At 38.6% G+C, this 19039-nt stretch overlaps 2 protein-coding genes across 7 annotated transcripts in view; one reads left to right on the forward strand and one right to left on the reverse strand.

Annotated features, from left to right (window-relative positions):
• LOC137241143 (uncharacterized) overlaps positions 1–14085 on the forward strand; it is a 30692-nt gene extending 16607 nt beyond the window's left edge. For both annotated transcript variants that reach the window (XM_067768435.1, XM_067768436.1), the window contains exons 4-6: positions 5778–5857; positions 5922–6065; positions 13794–14085. In XM_067768435.1, coding sequence (XP_067624536.1) covers positions 5778–5857; positions 5922–6065; positions 13794–13939 — 370 coding nt within the window. In that variant the 3' untranslated portion in view covers positions 13940–14085. The remainder of the gene's footprint in view (positions 1–5777; positions 5858–5921; positions 6066–13793) is intronic.
• LOC137241140 (tropomyosin-1-like) overlaps positions 1–19039 on the reverse strand; it is an 857608-nt gene that overhangs the window by 453491 nt on the left and 385078 nt on the right. The gene's annotated exons all lie outside the window — the stretch shown is intronic.

Genomic DNA, 19039 nt, shown 5'->3' on the forward strand with positions numbered 1-19039 from the left:
CTCATATTTCAAACCTTCTTCTAACGTTCGAATGGCTAAACTGTTGAATAGTTCACTCCAATTTTCAACATTGCAAACTGAGCTTTATTTAGATTACTTTGGGTGTAGTACAATATCACTTACTTAACAAAAGCGTGTTTAAATCAAACTGATTACTCCTTCCTCAGCTTGCGCTGCTTTTATACTCTATGTTGTCTCGTCCGCATATTTCTCCGAAGGTCTAGATGTTTCGGCTTCTAGAACTGTTGGATCTCCTGCTTGGTTACCAGCTATATACATGCATATTTGTAGTTAATGTTTGTATACTGGCCATATGCGTGTGTAAGTGTTTGCATAATCCTCCTTTGCATTTCGATCTTGATGCCATGGTCAGCTACAAAGTCCACTCCTAATATGACTTAATCAATGATCTCTGCCGCAACGAATTTGTGTAGAACCATGACCTTCCCAATTAAGAGTTCACATACCACTTCTCCCTGGACTTGGTTAAACTCGCCAGTGACAGTACGCAGTCTTGCTCCATGTAAAGGCTTTACTCTCCTCTTGACCAAATTAGACCAGATTATAGAATGAGATGCGCCCATATCTACAGTCAGTACACGTTCCTTGTCATCCACATTTCCTCTGACGGAAAGACTGCTCGATTTTCTTCCAATTTATGATACAGATATCACAGGACATTCAATAGCTGGAGCAAGTTCTCGATCTTCACATCTGTCTCGCTCTTGCTCATCTTCTCCAGCTTTGTACTTAAGACCACACATGCTGTTGGAACCACCAGAATCAACATCGCAGTGATGTGCAATGTGACCTGACTTCCCGCATTTGAAACATTTGATTACTCTGTCACTCCGCTTTTGCGATCCTTTCAGCGCCTTCAATATTGTGTACACCCAGTCTGGCCTTTCTACTTCCACACGGCGTGGTTTGTATGCCGGTTTACTCAAAGTGAAGCAGTTTCCTGTGTCAGTGCATGGGATACCGTTTCAGCGAATTTTGGCTTTGGGTTTGCGTATGTTGCTCGCTTCGTTTCGACGTCCCGTAAGCCATTTATAAAGCTCTGAATCTTTACCCTATCAGTGTATTCCACGGGTGCGTCCGCATTTGCCAAATGAGGCAACCTTTCAACATCCGAAACAAACTCCTGCAAAGTCGGTTTCGCAACTCAATTTGGTGTATGTGTTTTCCATGCTCGCTTCCATAACGTCTCTCGACAGCGGCTATCAATTATTCATAACTGTTCCGTTCGTACTCTGGAATAGTCTGCAAGATTTCAGCTGCAGGCCCTTTCAATGCCACGGAGAGTGCAGCAACTTTATCTTCAGCATTCCAGTTGTTCACTGCTGACTTTTTGTCAACTTGAAGCTTAAAGGCCTGGAAAGCACCAGAACCGTCAAAAGATGTAGTTTTTACCTTCTTATTACTCGTTGAAGCAGCCGGGCGATTAAGTTGCAACTCCTGGATAAGTTCTCTCAAAGCATCCACCTCGGACTGAATTTTTACCCGCCTCTTGTGCTTCGAGTTGTACTGTTATGCGTGTCTCTTGTTCTTTCAATTATGCTTCCATCTTGGTTGTTATACGAGTCTCCTGGGATTCTAGCTGTGTTTCCATCTTGTATGTTATACGTGTCTCCTGTGATTCCACCTTGGATGTTATACTTGTCTCCTGTGATTTCAGTTGCGATGACATATTGGTGGATATTTGTGATGACCGATATTGCAGCCAACATCATGTTGAAGTCTGTGTTCGCCATTGTCTGATGTGTTTCATTTTTCTCGTGTCGTGTTTGTAGTTCGGATTTATTGCCGTTTGCGTTCAACCCACGGTTCTCCAACTCCTTTTTGAGCTGTTGGATCTTCAAATCACTTTACTTGGCCATATCCCTGTTGTCCATTCTGACACCAATTGTAACGAATTTTGGGAAATTCCGCTTATTTGAAACCCTTTGCTAGCGTCGAATAGCTAAACTGTTGAATAGATCACTCCAATATTTAGGTTTGCAAACTGGACTTCATTTAGATTACTTTGGGAGTAGTACTTCACAATTAAACTTCTCAACCAATAGCGTGCTTAAATCAAAACTGATTAATCATTCCTCAGCTTGCACTACTTGTATACTCTCTGTTGCCTCGTCTGCATATTCCTACTAAGATCAAGACTTTTCACCTTCTAGAACTGTTGTATCTCCTGCTTGGTAATTTAGCTACTTATATGCGTGTGTATGCATGAGTAACAACTTTGGCTGAAGACTACATGTGTGTGAGTGAGTTATCTCTTCGTCGCCTTCTATATATGTGTATAAATGATGATTGATGTGTTCCTGTACATAAGAGTGGCTGCTTCACGTGTTTGTTGTTGCGTGATTATTTACTAATAGCCTAGTGATGTCAACATTCGCCACAATATTGTGATTATGATATAGATATGGCCCGAATTCGAACCAATAATTTTCAATGCGCTGGGGAGAGGGGTGAGAGCAGGGTCCAGTATGCTCTACACTGGGATCTTATAAAAAAATTGCTGCTAAGTGTTTGCCTGCATGGATGACCTAGACATGCTGATTAGGGTTAAATTTCTTGTAAAATTAAAATTAAGCCACAAATCAGCCAAGCAAACATTGGACTGGAGAGCTGGTCTGCGCAAATGATTGATCTCAACAAGGCTCATGCAGCTCTGGTGATTAGGGTTCCTATAATATTCATTAGGGATCTGACGAATACTCAAAACTTCTTCGTGTTGAAGCTGGATTGAGGACGATGTAATTAAATCATGTTGTCGATACATTCCTTAGGAGTTCAGAACTTTTTTCGCCGCTAGGTTATAGTATTTTGTTCTCAGTTTAGTCAGATCTCCGATAGATGTATCCATAGTCTGATTTGGTATTTGAAAACACATCGTCGCTACGAATGATTTCTACAAGTGGAATTCACTAACTCGAGGTTTTACTTACTTAATTCGTGCTCGGCCGAAGCCGGTAGGGCCGTCCAAAAATTTACTCCATCCGATTCTTCATTTGACTGACGGGTGACAAAATTGACACCAAAGGAATTTAAATCGTTTTACATCTGGTCCTTCCAGTGGAGAGGGCCGATATCTCTGAAATTTCGTTTAGTTTTGCGCCGCTGTTCTTCCCGATTCTAGCTAAGCTAAAGGTGTTCGTCAACATCGTTTTGCATAGCCGTATAAATTTTGCGGGGAAACCAAATGCAGACATGCCGTTTATGGGCTGCTCGTTTTCGATCTGTCGAACGCGGTTTTAAAATTGACGAAGAGGTAATGCGTCAATTCTTTTTCGCGACATTTTTCCAAGATTTGGCGTATAGTCAAAATCTGGTCGATTGCGGATTTACCAGGTTTGAAGCATCAATTTGCAGTATCCCACTTTGTGTAGACTGGGCAAAGACCAATTGGATTCCAAACGTGAGACATGCACCCGTCCGATCATGTTTCACATATCCGGTGGAATTTCGCACAAACGCTTATACAGGCGCCTTTTATCAACTCCTCGTTGCCGTATTTGAATAGCTCCGCAGTAGAACCATCAGCGCCCGCAGTGGCGGAGTGAGAGGGGGAAAGGGTGTATTTGCACCAGGCGCTACTCACAGGGGCGCCAAATAGTTCGCAAAGCATTTTTATTATAACTGATTTCTGGAAAAAAATTTCTATACTAAGAAGGCATGCATATATCCGGAACAATTGCGACAGGTTGTGGAATAATTGAAAGCATATATACATATGTATTTTTCTAACGTTCAACGTTACGATGGGAATTATTAAAAAATGATCTAACAAAAATTGCCAAACGTGAATCTGAAACACGATGCAGCGCGGTTAGCTTTATAGCCAATGGGCTAGAGACACATAGAACAATTTGCAGATTAGCACACCTCAAGTGACACCAGAAGCGAAGCTACAATCCTTTCCAAAATATACTTAATTTTAGTTTCATTATTTCTGGCAGGAAATCTTAAGGAGGATTGAACGTATGCAGCTCAGATTACAAGATTCGGGGATGAATTTTAGAAAAGCGTATTTTAAATCATTAGCGCCTGAAATATCCGATATTCGAGACACTTTCTGTGAATCAATAGAAAAATCGAAGTCTCTTTTTGAAAAATGGGGTATTGATATAATAAAACTTGTAAGAAGACGCCGCAGAATGTGAAATTTCTCGCGTTATGAAAATTGTTCTCGATCGTCTCCAAAAAGAAATATGTACAAGATTTACACCACCTACTTTACTTACTTAATTGACGCTTAACCGTTTAAACGGTTACGGCCGTCCAACAAGGTGCGCCAGTCGCTTCTTCTCTCTGCCAACCGTCACCAATTGATCACACCAAGGGAGTTTAAATCGTTTTCCACCTGGTCCTTCCAGCGGAGTGGGGACCGCCCTCTACCTCTACTTCCATAGGCTGGTTCCGACAGAAACACTTTCTTAGCCGGAGCGTTATCTTTCATTCGCATAACATGACCTAATCAGCGCGTTTTAATTCACTGGACTATGTTGATGTCTGCGCAGAGCTCGTACAGCTCATCGTTAAATCTTCTTCGGTACTCGCCACCGCCAGCGGGTAGAGGTCAATAAATCTTTCGAAGGACTTTTCTCTCCAACACTCCCAGAGCCGCTTTATCTGATGTAGTCATGGTCCATGCTTCTGCACCATACAACAGGACGGGTACGATAAGTGACTTGTAGAGTTTAATTTTCGTTTGCCGAGAGAGGACTTTACTTTTCAATTGCCTACCTAGTCAAAGGTAGCATTTATTGGCAAAAGTGATTCTTCGTCTGATTTCAGAGCTGATGTTGATGCTGGTTCCCAAATAAACGAAGTCTTTTACCATTTCGAAATTATGGCTGCCAACAGTAGCGTGGTTGCCAAGGCGCATATGCGTTGACTCTTTGCTCGATGACAGAAGGTACTTCGTGTTGTCCTCATTCACCACAAAACTCATCTTTACCACTTCTTTTTCCAGTTTGGAGTAAGCAGAACTAACGGCGCATGTGTTTAGGCCAATGATATCAATGTTATCAGCATATGCCAATAATTGCACGCTTTTATACAATATTGTTCCAGAGCAGTTAAGTTCTGCAGCTAGTATAATTTTCTCCAGCATCGAATTAAAGAAATCGCACGACAGGAGGTCACCTCGTTTAGTTTCGAACTGCTCGGGGAGGTCTTTCCCAATTCTGACTGAGCTGATAGTGTTGCTCAACGTCATTTTGCACAGCCGTATATGTTTTGCGGGGAAACCAAACAAATATTTTTCCCCGGGCACAAGAAAATCGCACTACGCCACTGATCGTCCGAGGTCTTGTTGTTTTTTAATCTGGTTATTTATATTCTGATTTCGTCATAGTCGGGTGGAGGAACATAAATTCATCGATTGCGGGCTCAAAGTCATCATAAATCCTTGGGCGATAGGTACATCGCTGTCTCCATTTGGTAGGTCAGATAAGTGTTCCCTGCATAATCTAAGTACTCTCTGAACATCGGTTAAAAGGTCACAGTTTTAATTCCGACAGTATTTTACCCCCGACTAAGAACCTTTCTTCTGTCGTCGAATTTTTTTGCTAAAATTTGCAGGCGTCATTCGTGGTTACTAACATCTGACGCTCGTCACACTCATGCCTTACTGCCTATGCTTTTTTCCTCCTGCAAAGGCGCCTTGCTTCCTCTCTCTGCTTTCAGTAGCGTTCACATACTCTTCTTGTTGTTTACTTTGAAAATATACACAGCAGTTTTACAAATTATTATTTTTTCACATTTATTAGCGAATCCAAACAAGTTACAAATGAAAAACTTATATTCCTGCCTGATGGACAATTTTATACAAGCTTTGATGATAAACATGGTATATTACTATAATCATATCTTTCTAAGAAATTTAAACTTGATCTTTTATTTATATTTTGCAGCTTATGTTAGTTCCGCTAGTTCCTCTAGTTCCGCTGGAGGTCTAGATATTGATTGGGACAAGATTACGCACAAAATTATAAGTCTTGATTGTAACAAACTTATCATCTATTCGTGCCAGGATTTACCAAATGATAAACACGTCAGTAAGTAATTTTTGTTTTGAGTAAGTATTGCGATTTGTGGCTGCGTACGAACGCCGCCAGACTAGGTCCCTATTATGCATGTTCGTCACGGAAAGCGAATGGTCTGCAAGATCATTTGAGCGATATAAGTATAAATAGAAGCGGTTTTCTTACTGGTGGAAAATCAATACCAGTGAATACCTTTTCGAATTTTAAGTTGTGTGAACAATGTCTTATTTTACTAAAAGGTAATTCAGCCGACTTATTCTCATTCTCTATGCCATAAACGCAGTAAAAAAGATATAGGAGCACACGCTAATACGAGTCTCGCAAGCACAGGTTATGTATTTGAAAATGTATCGCAATGTATAGTTGATCTGGTCGATCCGTGAGGACGTCAAATAGGATGACTTAGTCCATAGTTTTTTACTAATTATTTTTATTATTATAAGTTTTTGTTTTTTTTTAAATAATTTCTTTGAAATAAATTTTTTTTTTTACCAATATTCTTTACTAATTTTAATGAAATGAAGTTTTCTATTTCGTTACATTTTCACAAATTTTATAATTTTTTTTTTTGTTCTTGTAACTAATTACTTAATTTTATAGCTTTCATGAAAATGAAATGGTATATTAACTTCGTCCCGAATCACAAAATTGTAAATCATTAACGGAAAATAGATAGGCCCACCATTAAGTATGCCGAAATAATCAGGATGAAGAGCTGAATTGATATAGCCATGTCCGTCTGTCCGTCTGTCTGTTTGTATGCAAACTAGTCCCTCAATTTTTGAGATATCTTGATAAAATTTGTTGAGCGGGTGTATTTCGGTGTCCGATTAGACATTTGTCGGAACCGGCCGGATCGGAACACTATATCATATATATATCCTCTATATAACCGATTTTTCAGAAACAGAGGATTTTTGTCAAATATTAGTATTATAGTATTTAGCATATATCGTTGTCTAAAAAAATCGAGCAGATCGGTGGTATATATATTATATACCCCATATAATCTGTCATTTTTGCCCATTTTTTACTGCTAGAAGCTTCAAATTTCATCAGATTTCATCAAATACTTACGTTTACGTCATATATTGTTGAAATACGTGATTCGTAGTCACAGTTTTTACATGTAGGCCACAAAAAACGTGAAACTTTGCATCCTCACACAAAGTTCCTACCTATTGTTTTATTTTATATTTTTTCTGTTCACTATATATTTCTTATCTTATACATCCGATTATTTGGAGATTACCAATGGGATAAGATTATTGTTCAGCCCCATTCATGAAAGGTATGAAGTCTTCGGCACTTGTTTATACTCATTTCAAAAAAATACTTAGTTTTTTTACCAATTATTTCCAAAAAAACTCTTTGTTCATTTATTTTACTAGTTCTAAATAAAAATGTTGTTTTTCGATTTCTTTTTTATCAAATTTCTGTATTAGTTTTAATTAAATCAATTTTTTAACAAAATCTTTTCTACTTTTCTTTTTATTAACAAGTTTTATAAGTTCTTAAATTTTTTTATTTCTTTACCATTCGTCTCATAAATTCTTTTTTACATTAAAAACTTAAAAAAAAAAATAAAATTTGTTTGCTAATTTTCTAACAAATTTTCCAGTTAGATATAAATAATTTTTTTTTGTATTATTTTAATAATTCAGTTCCTCTTACTAATTTTTTAAAAAAGTTTTTCTGCTATTTCTTTTAATAATTTAATTAAATTCGTTTGTTTAACAATTTTTTTTTAATATTTTTAATATTTTTTTTTCAACAAATATGTCTAGTTATTTTTATCAAATACATTTTTAATAATTTTTCAAACTACTTACTATTTCTCATTGCAATCAATGATCAAATTGATAGGTAATAAAGATTAAATTTATTTTGTGGAAGCCTTCGGTAGCATAGCGGAGAAGAGAAAATTCCAGTAGCGCCAATACAACCGTCGAAGCAACAGAACAAAAATTTCCAAAAGGTGTAGAAAAATTTAGCTCCCAATTTGATTTTCTGCATTGTTCATCTTATAAGACCAAACACTCTTTTAAACAAGTAAGGAAGTCTAAGTTCGGGTGAAACCGAACATTACATACCCATCTGTACACTTGAAATGCTGTTGTTGTTTGTTTTGTGTTCTTAATAATGTTACAAGGCTGCGTATGCATATTACATATGGTTCTATTCTGAACTAATTTTTCTTCGAGTTATGGCTCCCGAAACATAACAAGTAAGGAAGGTTAAATTCGGGTGTAACCGAACATTACATACTCAGTTGAGAGCTATGGTGAAAACATAAGGGAAAATAACCATTTAGGAAAATTAACCTAGGGTAACCCTGGAATGTGTTGTTTGTACGATATGGGTATCAAATGAAAGGTGTTAATGAATATTTTAAAAGGGCGTGATTCTTAGTTCCACAGGTAGACGCCGTTTCGAGATATCGTCATAAAGGTGGACCAGGGGTGACCCTAGAATTTGTTTGTACGATATGGGTATGAAACGAAACGGGTTAATGAGTATTTTAAAAGGGAGTGGGCCTTAGTTCTATAGGTGGACGCCTTTTCGAGATATCGCCATAAAGGTGGACCAGGGGTGACTACAGAATGCGTTTGTACAATATGGGTATCAAACAAAAGGTGTTAATGAGTATTTTAAAAGGGAGTGGGCCTTAGTTCTATAGGTGGACGCCTTTTTGCGATATCACCATAAAGGTGGACCAGAGGTGACTCTAGAATGTGTTTGTACGATATGGGTATCAAATGAAAGGTATTAATGAGGGTTTTAAAAGGGAGTTGCCCTAAGTTGTATATATGAAGGTGTTTTCGAGATATCGACCAAAGTGTGGACCAGGGTGACCCAGAACATCATCTGTCGGGTACCACTAATTTATTTATATATGTAATACCACGAACAGTGTTCCTGCCAAGATTTCAAGGGTATTTTATTTCGCCCTGCAGAACTTTTTCATTTTCTTCTACTTAATATGGTAGGTGTCACACCCATTTTACAACGTTTTTTTCTAAAGTTATATTTTGCGTCAATAAACCAATCCAATTACCATGTTTCATCCCTTTTTTCGTATTTGGTATATAATTATGGCTTTTTTTTCTTTTTTCGTAATTTTCGATATCGAAAAAGTGGGCGTGGTCATAGTCGGATTTCGGCCATTTTTTACACCAATATAAAGTGAGTTCAGATAAGTACGTGAACTGAGTTTAGTAAAGATATATCGATTTTTGCTCAAGTTATCGTGTTAACGGCCGAGCGGAAGGACAGACGGTCGACGGTGGAATGTGTTGTTCGTACTATATGGGTATCAAATGAAAGTTGTTAATGAATATTTTAAAAGGGCGTGATTCTTAGTTCCATAGGTAGACGCCGTTTCGAGATATCGCCATAAAGGTGGACCAGGGGTGGCCCTAGAATTTGTTTCTACGATATGGGTATCAAACGAAACGGGTTAGTGAGTATTTTAATAGGAAGTAGGCCTTAGTTCTATAGGTGGACGCCTTTTCGAGATATCGCCATAAAGGTGGACCAGGGGTGGCCCTAGAATTTGTTTCTACGATATGGGTATCAAACGAAACGGGTTAGTGAGTATTTTAATAGGAAGTGGGCCTTAGTTCTATAGGTGGACGCCTTTTCGAGATATCGCCATAAAGGTGGACCAGGGGTGACTCTAGAATGCGTTTGTACAATATGGGTATCAAACGAAAGGTGTTAATGAATATTTTAAAAGGGAGTGGGCCTTAGTTCTATAGGTGGACGCCTTTTTGAGATATCACCATAAAGGTGGACCAGGGGTGAATATAGAATATGTTTGTACGATATGGATATCAAATGAAAGGTATTAATGAGGGTTTTAAAAGGGAGTGGCCCTAAGTTGTATATATGAAGGTGTTTTCGAGATATCGACCAAAATGTGGACTAGGGTGACCCAGAACATCATCTGTCGGGTACCGCTAATTTATTTATATGTGTGATACCACGAACAGTATTCCTGCCAAGATTTCAAGGGTTTTTTATTTCGCCCTGCAGAACTTTTTCATTTTCTTCTACTTAATATGGTAGGTGTCATACCAAAGTTTTTTTCTAAACTTATATTTTGCGTCAATAAACCGATCCAATTACCATGTTTCATCCATTTTTTCATATTTGGTATAGAATTATGGCATTTTTTTCATTTTTCGTAATTTTCGATATCGAAAAAGTGGGCGTGGTCATAGTCCGATTTCGGCCAGTTTTTATACCAAGATAAAGTGAGATGAGATAAGTATGTGAACTAAGTTTAGTAAAGATATATCGATTTTTGCTCAGGTTATCAAGTTAACGGCCAAGCGGAAGGACAGGCGGTCGACTGTGTATAAAAACTGGGCGTGGCTTCAACCGATTTCGCCCATTTTCACAGAAAACAGTTATCGTCACAGAATCTATGCCCCTACCAAATTTCACAAGGATTGGTCAATTTTTGTTCGACTTATGGCAATAAAAGTATTCTAGACGAATTAAATGAAAAAGGGCGGAGCCACGCCCATTTTGAAATTTTCTTTTATTTTTGTATTTTCTTACACCATATCATTACTGGAGTTGAATGTTGACATAATTTACTAATATACTGTAAAGATGTTAAATTTTTTGTTAAAATTTGACTTAAAAAAAAATTTTTTTTTTAAAGTGGGCGCGGTCGCTCTCCGATTTTGCTAATTTTTATTAAGCATACATGTAGTAATAAGAGCCAAATTTCAACATGATATCTTTAACGACGGCCAAATTACAGCTTGCAAAACTTTTAAATTACCTTCTTTTAAAAGTGGGCGGTGCCACGCCCATTGTCCAAAATTTTACTCATTTTCTATTCTGCGTCATAAGTTCAACTCATCTACCAAGTTTCATCGCTTTATACGTCTTTGGTAATGAATTATCGCACTTTTTCGGTTTTTCGAAATTTTCGATACCGAAAAAGTGGGCGTGGTTATGGTCCGATATCGTTCATTTTAAACAGCGATCTGAGATGAATGCTCAGGAACCTACATACCAAATTTGATCACGATACCTCTAAATTTACTCAAGTTCTCGTGTTAACGGACTGACGGACGGACATGGCTCAATCAAATTATTTTTCGATCCTGATGATTTTGATATATATACAACCAACCGTTATACAATCAAAGTTTATATACTCTGTGAGCTCTGCTCAACTGAGTATAAAAAATTGCTTAGTCATAAAAGGGGCGTTGCCACGCCCATTTTTTAAATTTGAAGTTTTTCCTAATTATTGTTATAAATCCACTTGGGAAATGAAATACCATTGATATAAAGCTCTTTTTAGTAAAAATATAGCTTATTTTATTCGTCCACGACCCTTTGAAAAATCTTTAATATAAAAGTGGGCGTGGTTTTTAACCCATTTCGTAAATTTTTTTTTCAAAGAATTCCCTATAGTAAAGGCAACGTCTCTCACGAATTTTGTTACGATAGGTTTCACGATTTTTGGTTTATGATTAATAATATTTGTAAAATTGATTTTATCACAAGTGGGCAGTGCCACCCCCATTTTAAAAAATTTGTTAAAATTTTTATCAAGAGTCTTAATATTAGTCCACTTGTCAAACTTCAACATTTAGGTGTATTGTTTACTAAATAATCAGGTTTTTTGTGTTTTCCAAAATGTTATATATTGTAACGAAATTGCTTGCAAATCCTCTTATTTGCAACCCTCTGCTAAGTTCGTATCGCTAAACTGTTGAATAAATAACTCCAATATTGAATAATTGAAAAATGGCCTTTATTACAGTACTTCACAATAACACTTATACTTTGCAACGAATAGCAAGCTTAATAACCAAACTGATTGATAGCTCAAATGAAACTCTACTATTCAAAATAATTCTGCTATAGCTCGCTAGATAGCGCTTAATCGAAATCTCAAATCAAAACTGAATTCCTTCTTACTCGCCTGCCCCGCTTTTATAGTTTACGCTGCATACTTCTAGGCTCTTCCATTTCCAGAACTTACCAACTATATTCGTGTGTGTATAGTTCTCATATAGTTTCTACTTGTTTACAATTGTCTACTTTTTAGCGCTTCTCAGATGTACATATGTGAGTTTGTAGTTTACAGTCTCCCGCACACACATAAGCGTATAAGGAAATTCATCTGTGTGTGACATCTCATCTCTCGCTGCCTTGTATGTAAATGTTGCTCGTCGGAATGTGTACGTATGTGTAGACGCAATTATTGATTCGTTTATGTAGATACATAATGATTGAATTATTGATGTGAATTCACGTCACTGCTTAGCATAGGCCTGGAGATGGCAGCACTCCTTAGTTTTGCTAATATTCGTAACAATATATAAAAAGTGGACGTGGTTATCATCCGATTTCGCTCATTTTCAATACCAATCTATTCTGGGTCCAGATAAGCTCGTGTACCAAATTTGGTGAAGATATCTCAATATTTACTCAAGTTTTCATGTTACCGGACAGACGGGCATAGCTCAATCTAATATTTTTTCGATATTGATGATTTTTATGGCAGTCTATATCTATCTCGATTCCTTTATACCTGTACAACCAACCGTTATCCAATCAAAGTTATAATACCCTGTTTACAAGTACAGTTGGGTATAAAAATTCTCTACAACTTAAGAAACATGTAAGAAAATCGTCTTGATTCCACACAGCGTTGCCAAATGTGCCGTATTGGCCGGGACATCCCTGCATGCAACTCTGTAAAGAAGAAAAATTCATCCCTACTGTGGTTCTGAAGAAGGTCAATGTTTGACATTTCCCACACCTAAATATTCACTTTGCATGGGGAAGTGTTGTGTTTTAAAATAACGTTTGAAAAAAGAACCCATAGAATATTGAATTCGCATTAAACACAGTAAACGTATTAATTGTTAGCCTGTTTCATAAAAATATTTGTTATGAAGAAATGAGTTAAAAAATTTAATTCTATCTAAAAATTATTTCGCCGAATGAGAAACCCATACAAATTTATAGGCGTTTCTTTTTTTTCAATTGTCCCCGGAAATTTTTAAAAATCCCAGGAATTTGGCTTAAATTTGAGCTTTGTCCCGTTAACACGAAATAAAAATCTGGCAACCCTAATTCCATACTATTCGGGCCATATTTGTGATGGGTTTGAGAATTCTAATTGAAAATCCCAAATTAAAGTTAGCCTTGTTCTCAAACCTGCAACATTAGCTCTAGAAATAAACTCAAACAACAATTCGTAGGCAAATTTTTAATATGGGATATTCACCAACTCTCAATTTAAGATACGTCAAACATTAAGCAAAAGACAGCTGTTTTGTTGGGCTTTGTGTATTTGTATTTGGAATAAGTTTTAGCTATTTTTTCTACAAAACATTTACACTTGCCGATATTACTGGAAGATAATAGATAAATGCATCCGATGGTGAAGAGAGTTGTTTTGTTGAATTTTATACACGGTGGAAAGTACGAAAAAAAAAATGACATTGAGCATCGTAATAATTTCGTTAACAAACCAAATTCCAAAGGGGATGTGTGTAAATCATTCCCACACTTCTCTTCAAAATAGTCCCTGAACCAAAAGTCTACGTAATGGATTAGAGTTCAAAAATCCATTTCTACCTTTAATAAAATTCGAAAAATGCAGCACAAATGGACGAACGTAATCACAATTTTACTTGTCATTAAAAAATCACATATAAACATATTTATAACATTAGTTTCTCTTCCAAAATTTAGAAATGCTTTGGGTTTATACAACACGCTCTCATCCATCCGAGGAAGTTATAAGAGAATACAAGAAAGTTGCAGAGACCTACGGTTTTAATGTAAATTTACTCGAATCGATCAGCCACGAACCATGCTTTAGATATGTAGAAGATTAAGTTTTAAATATATTTGATTAATATCTACTTTACATTTGTATATTATAAACATATAGTTGTCATTTGTATTTGTTAGATATATTATTATAAAACTGAAAATTTTTCAATTTGATTACAAAATATAGAATTATTTTATTACAAGTTAATATTTTTGCAATAGGTTATAGGCCTGTATTGTGAAATTTTTTAAATTTGTAACATGTTTGTTCGGTAATTCTCGGTAAGTTGGCGATTACGTAATTGTATAGCGATAACTACGAGCTGTGGAAATATAGAATGCAGCTTATTATGAAGAAGGAAAAGGTTTGGGATGCCTTTGAAGGTCCTGTTCCTGAATCTCCAGATTCCTCATGGAAACAGAGAGACACGTATGCTTCAATATTATTGAACCGGCGGTTGAAGATACGGAAATGGTTCGGATAAGCAGCTGTACGTATGCAAAGGATGCTTGGTCTGTCTTGTAGTTTACCGAGCACATGATACATTCATCACGGCGCTAGAGCCGCGAGATGAAAAGGATCTCACAATGACTCTTGTTGAGAATATGTTAATGGAAGAAACTGAGAAACAAAATCAACGTTTTAAATATGAGGAATCAATATATGTGATGGTATAATGGTGTGAAGATGATAGCGTGCGACAACATCGCGAGCTTGCGGTGGCTGGAGGAAGTGGTTCCAAACCTCAAGGCGAGGCACGAACGCGCTGTTTGAGGTGGTGGATAAAGCGCAAATCTTCACGGTACCAAAAGTTAAGGTGTAGATACCATACGTGATGAAGTCGGAGGATACACTGCGACTTCTGTATAATCAGAATCCGAACATACCGACACAAGGTTGGAAGGTGCTTACTGTATCTCGGCCTACGGAGGAAGGTCAGTTCTACATCTTCCAAATAAACAAGCAAGCGGAGGATATATTGTACATGCAGCTTGGAAAAATGTCCTTTTGCACATGAAAAATTTACATGCGACTCAGGAAAAGAAGTCCCGAGGATAAAAATCCTAACACGCTAGAGGTGGGCGAAGTCGAAAAGGACCTCAAAAGCCCAAGAGAAAAAAAACAGGTGGAGGTAGCCGACGTCACCACAAAGCTGTTAGAAGAGGACCAACCACCAAATGGTGCTGTGACTCGCACAGAGGAACACCCGGCACAACAGCTACGAGAGGCTGAAGGGGGCCTCGAATACTCTAAACCAAAAGGGTAAGGGGAGTGCGACGACGTCACGACGAAGGTGCTGGAGGGGGACAAACAGCCCAATGGTGCTGCGAGTTATACCGATAAATCTCCAACACAGTGAAGTGGCGTCGAACGAACTCCTCCTAACTCTTGAGGAGTGTTCGTTTGACGTGGCGCTGATCCAGAGGCGTGGCTCCCATCTGGAGGAAAGGTTTCTGGCCTTAGCGCGTAGGTTTGGCCTTTACTACGCGCAAACGGAAGGACGGGTGCGAGTATGGTAAGGAAACAGCTGCATTCATATATGCTGCCTAAATACACTACTGAGGACCTCGCAGTGGTGGCCGTTGAGCAAAAGAATAAGCAGGCATTTATTCTGGCGTCCTGCTACATGGCCCATGCTGCGGAGGTTCCACCGATGGAGTGCAAAAGGCTAGTACATGAAGAAGGGCGCAAAGGGCCGTTGGTCATAGGCGCAGATGCAAATGCGCACCACAATGCGTGGGAAGCAGTGGCGGCGCTAGGCGTCGGCGACGTCGGCCATTGCCGATGGCCTCTCGCCTGAGGGGGCCTCGCAAACAAGTTTTACAGCTACCTATTTATTTTGAATTTTTAATGACGCCAGTAATACCAGGCGTCTACAAACCCATCTTCGACAAAACATTAATTGTCACCCCTTCAACTCAATGCCGCTAGTAACGCCAGTAAATCTCTGTGCTACTCTCCCCTGGGTGACGCCACATTTAGTACTGGTAATATGACTGGTAAGCGACATCTGTAATTCGGTAATCGGAAGTTGCAGCATAATTCGGTAATCGGAAGCTGCAGCGTAAGAGCAAGAGACATCTGTTATCGAGATTTGCTGCTAGTCAACACTTCCACTCAATGCCGTCAGTAACGCCAATAACACTTGTGTTAGAGTGCACGGGGTGATACCCTGCTAACTCACAACTAAGCAGCGCCAAAAATTCTCTTGGCCTTATTACGCTAGCATATGGCGTGGTTGCTCTAGGCTCTAGGTAGGGCATGGTATCGTGGCGTAGGGTCAAAACACAGTTGCGTCAGATGGCGCAATGGTGTTAACTCATTGAGTTGATATCGGCCTCGGTATTGGCTTCATGGTATCGAAGCCAAAAACTAAATCGCCAATATCCACCCTTAGTCTGTCAAGACGACAAAGTTAAAATGTGTAGAATTTAATCACCGCTAATCGGAGAGTCAAGAAACTAATGGTGATGTCTTTTCTACACGAAAATATCTCCAGTTTCAGGGGCAAACATTTTTAAGATTCTCACTTCGCCCTGTGAAATTGTAGCCACTTAAAATATTCAGTGCCACCAAAAATTGTAACCATTTTTACAAAGAAATGCAGTTCGTGTGGTTGTTCGCTGTCAACCACGGTTGCCACTTTGGGTCCATTTCGACCAAATTTGGTCCGCTCCAAGCCCGTTTGGTCCGCTGGTCCTTTTTTTCAATTTTGGTCCTCTTTAGGCGAGCCGTCACGATTTTGGTACTTTGATTTGAATTTTGTTACTTTCATAATAATACGCAACGCTGATAAAAAATTTGCTTATTTGAACACCCTGTGAATGAAATCGATTTTCAGTAACTCTCACCAACAGAGCCGACAGCTATTGGCCGGTTTTACATAGGACGCTTTGTCGTGTAACATTGTGCGTGTCTCGAAGTAAGTGGCGTTAGTGCAATACAATTAGCAAATTTAATGTCAGATCCCGAAATAAAAGCATATATGCTGTTCCTCGCCCATATTCTTAAAATTATAAATACTGTAACGAATTTGCTGCAAATCCTCTTATTTGCAATCCTCTGCTAAGTTCGAATCACTAAACTGTTGAATAAATAACTTCAATTTTGAATAATGGAAAAATGGCCTTTATTAAAGTACTTCACAATAACACTTATACTTTGCTACTCGCTGGCTTAATAACCAAACTGATTCATAACTCAAATGAAACTCTACTATTGGCCGCCAGATCGCGTGCTTAATCACTAACTGATTGATAGCTCAACTCAAACTGAACTGAATTACAGCGCCTCTACATCTGTCGCCTTTTATACTCTTTGGTTTCCTCGTTCGCATTTTTCTAGAATCTACTAGCATTGTCCATGAGCTCTCAAACTTCTCAGCTATAACTAAAATTGCACAATTTTATACATCTTTTAGGCGCTTCCAGAATCTACTAGTCCAGTAGCTCTCAAACTTCTCAGATATATGCATGTGTTAGTGCATTGACTCTCCGCTGCTCGTATACGTACATGGTACATATATTTAGACGCAGTTATTGTTTCGTTTATGTAGATACATAATGATTGAATTATTGATGTGAATGTTTGTAGTTTACAGTCTCTCGCGCACACATAGGCGTATAAGTAAATGCATCTGTGTGTGACATCTCTCGGCTGCCTTATACATATATGTGTATACATCAGGAACATTCATTTCATAGCACAATTGTCCCTCTGAATTCACACGCATATGATTCGCTCTGTCGTCGTTAATTGAGTTAGTCGTCGCTTGGCACTTGGCGTAGCAACATCAGTGGTGGGTATAGGCAGATCGGTATCAAAATATGTATGAAAAATTATGCGCGATAAACATGTCCGTTGCTTGCTAGTAAGCGACTAAATGAAAAATCAATGTACCCGCACGATCATCGCGACCTTTGCCCTCTCACTAATACAGATGCACTTTCAGTTTTGAATGGCCCTGGTATACATGATTTGATTATTGACGTAAATATCGCTTAGCATGGCCTTAGTGATGGTATAGCTTAGTGATGCTAATATCCGTGACACTGCCCTCCACCTAAGTCTGATCGCTCCGATCAGACAAATCTCTCGATCTAAACGCTGCTAATCTCTCCAAATGAACCAATTTTATTTTGGTTCGTGGTTTGGTAGTGGTTTGTATGCGGTACACTACATCGTTGATCCGTTTTACAACTTTGTATGGACCTTCCCAGTTACACTGCAATTTCGGGGACAAACCTTTTTTTCGTTGTGGGTTGTATAGCAGCACCAAATCTCCTTCCTGAAACCCTTCCGAATTAAGTGCTTTATCGTACCGCGCTTTCATCTTGCAACTCATAATCTTTGCTCGTTGCCTTACCAGATTGTGTATCTCTCTCAGCTCTTCTTCCAAGACACCAGTGGATATCTTGACATTCCTCTCCGCATCGGCATCTATCCCATACTTCAAATCAGCTGGCAGTCGAAGGTCATTGCCAAAAATTACCTTTGCGGGAGTTTGGCCCATTGTGTCATGTACTGCCGATCGGTAGGCCATCAAGAATAATGATATGTGTGTATCCCAGTCCTTATGGTACTTGTCTACTACTTTCCTTAAATGCTCCTCCAATGTTCTATTGAAACGTTCCACCATACCATCGGACTGAGGATGCAATGCAGTTGTCCGTGTTTTCCGAATGCCCAAATTCTTGCACATTTCTTGGAACACAGCTGATTCAAAATTCCTGCCTTGGTCAGAATGTAACTCCATTGGTACACCATACCTTGCAACCCATTTGTTTTTAACCACTTCTGCTACTGTTTCTGCTTCTTGGTTTGGGATTGGGTATACCTCTGGCCATTTACTGAAATAATCCATAACCACCAGTACGTATTTGTTTCCGCGGTTGCTAGTAGGAAATGGACCTGCGACATCCGTGGCGATCCTTTCAAATGGTGCATCTGAAATATACTGCTTCATCTGGCCATGACTTCGGGTTTTGGGCGCTTTCGCTCTTTTGCATACCTTGCAATTGGCAATCCACTCGGTGACCGACTGACGGCAACCAACCCAATAGAATCTCTGCTTAATTTTCTCGAGTGTCTTCATGATTCCAAGATGACCTCCACTTGGACCATTGTGCAGCTCGCTGAGCACGTCAGGAATCCTCTTTCT

Source organism: Eurosta solidaginis, chromosome 2, assembly GCF_040869045.1.
Source record: "Eurosta solidaginis isolate ZX-2024a chromosome 2, ASM4086904v1, whole genome shotgun sequence".
Classification (NCBI taxonomy): Eukaryota; Metazoa; Arthropoda; class Insecta; order Diptera; family Tephritidae; genus Eurosta; species Eurosta solidaginis.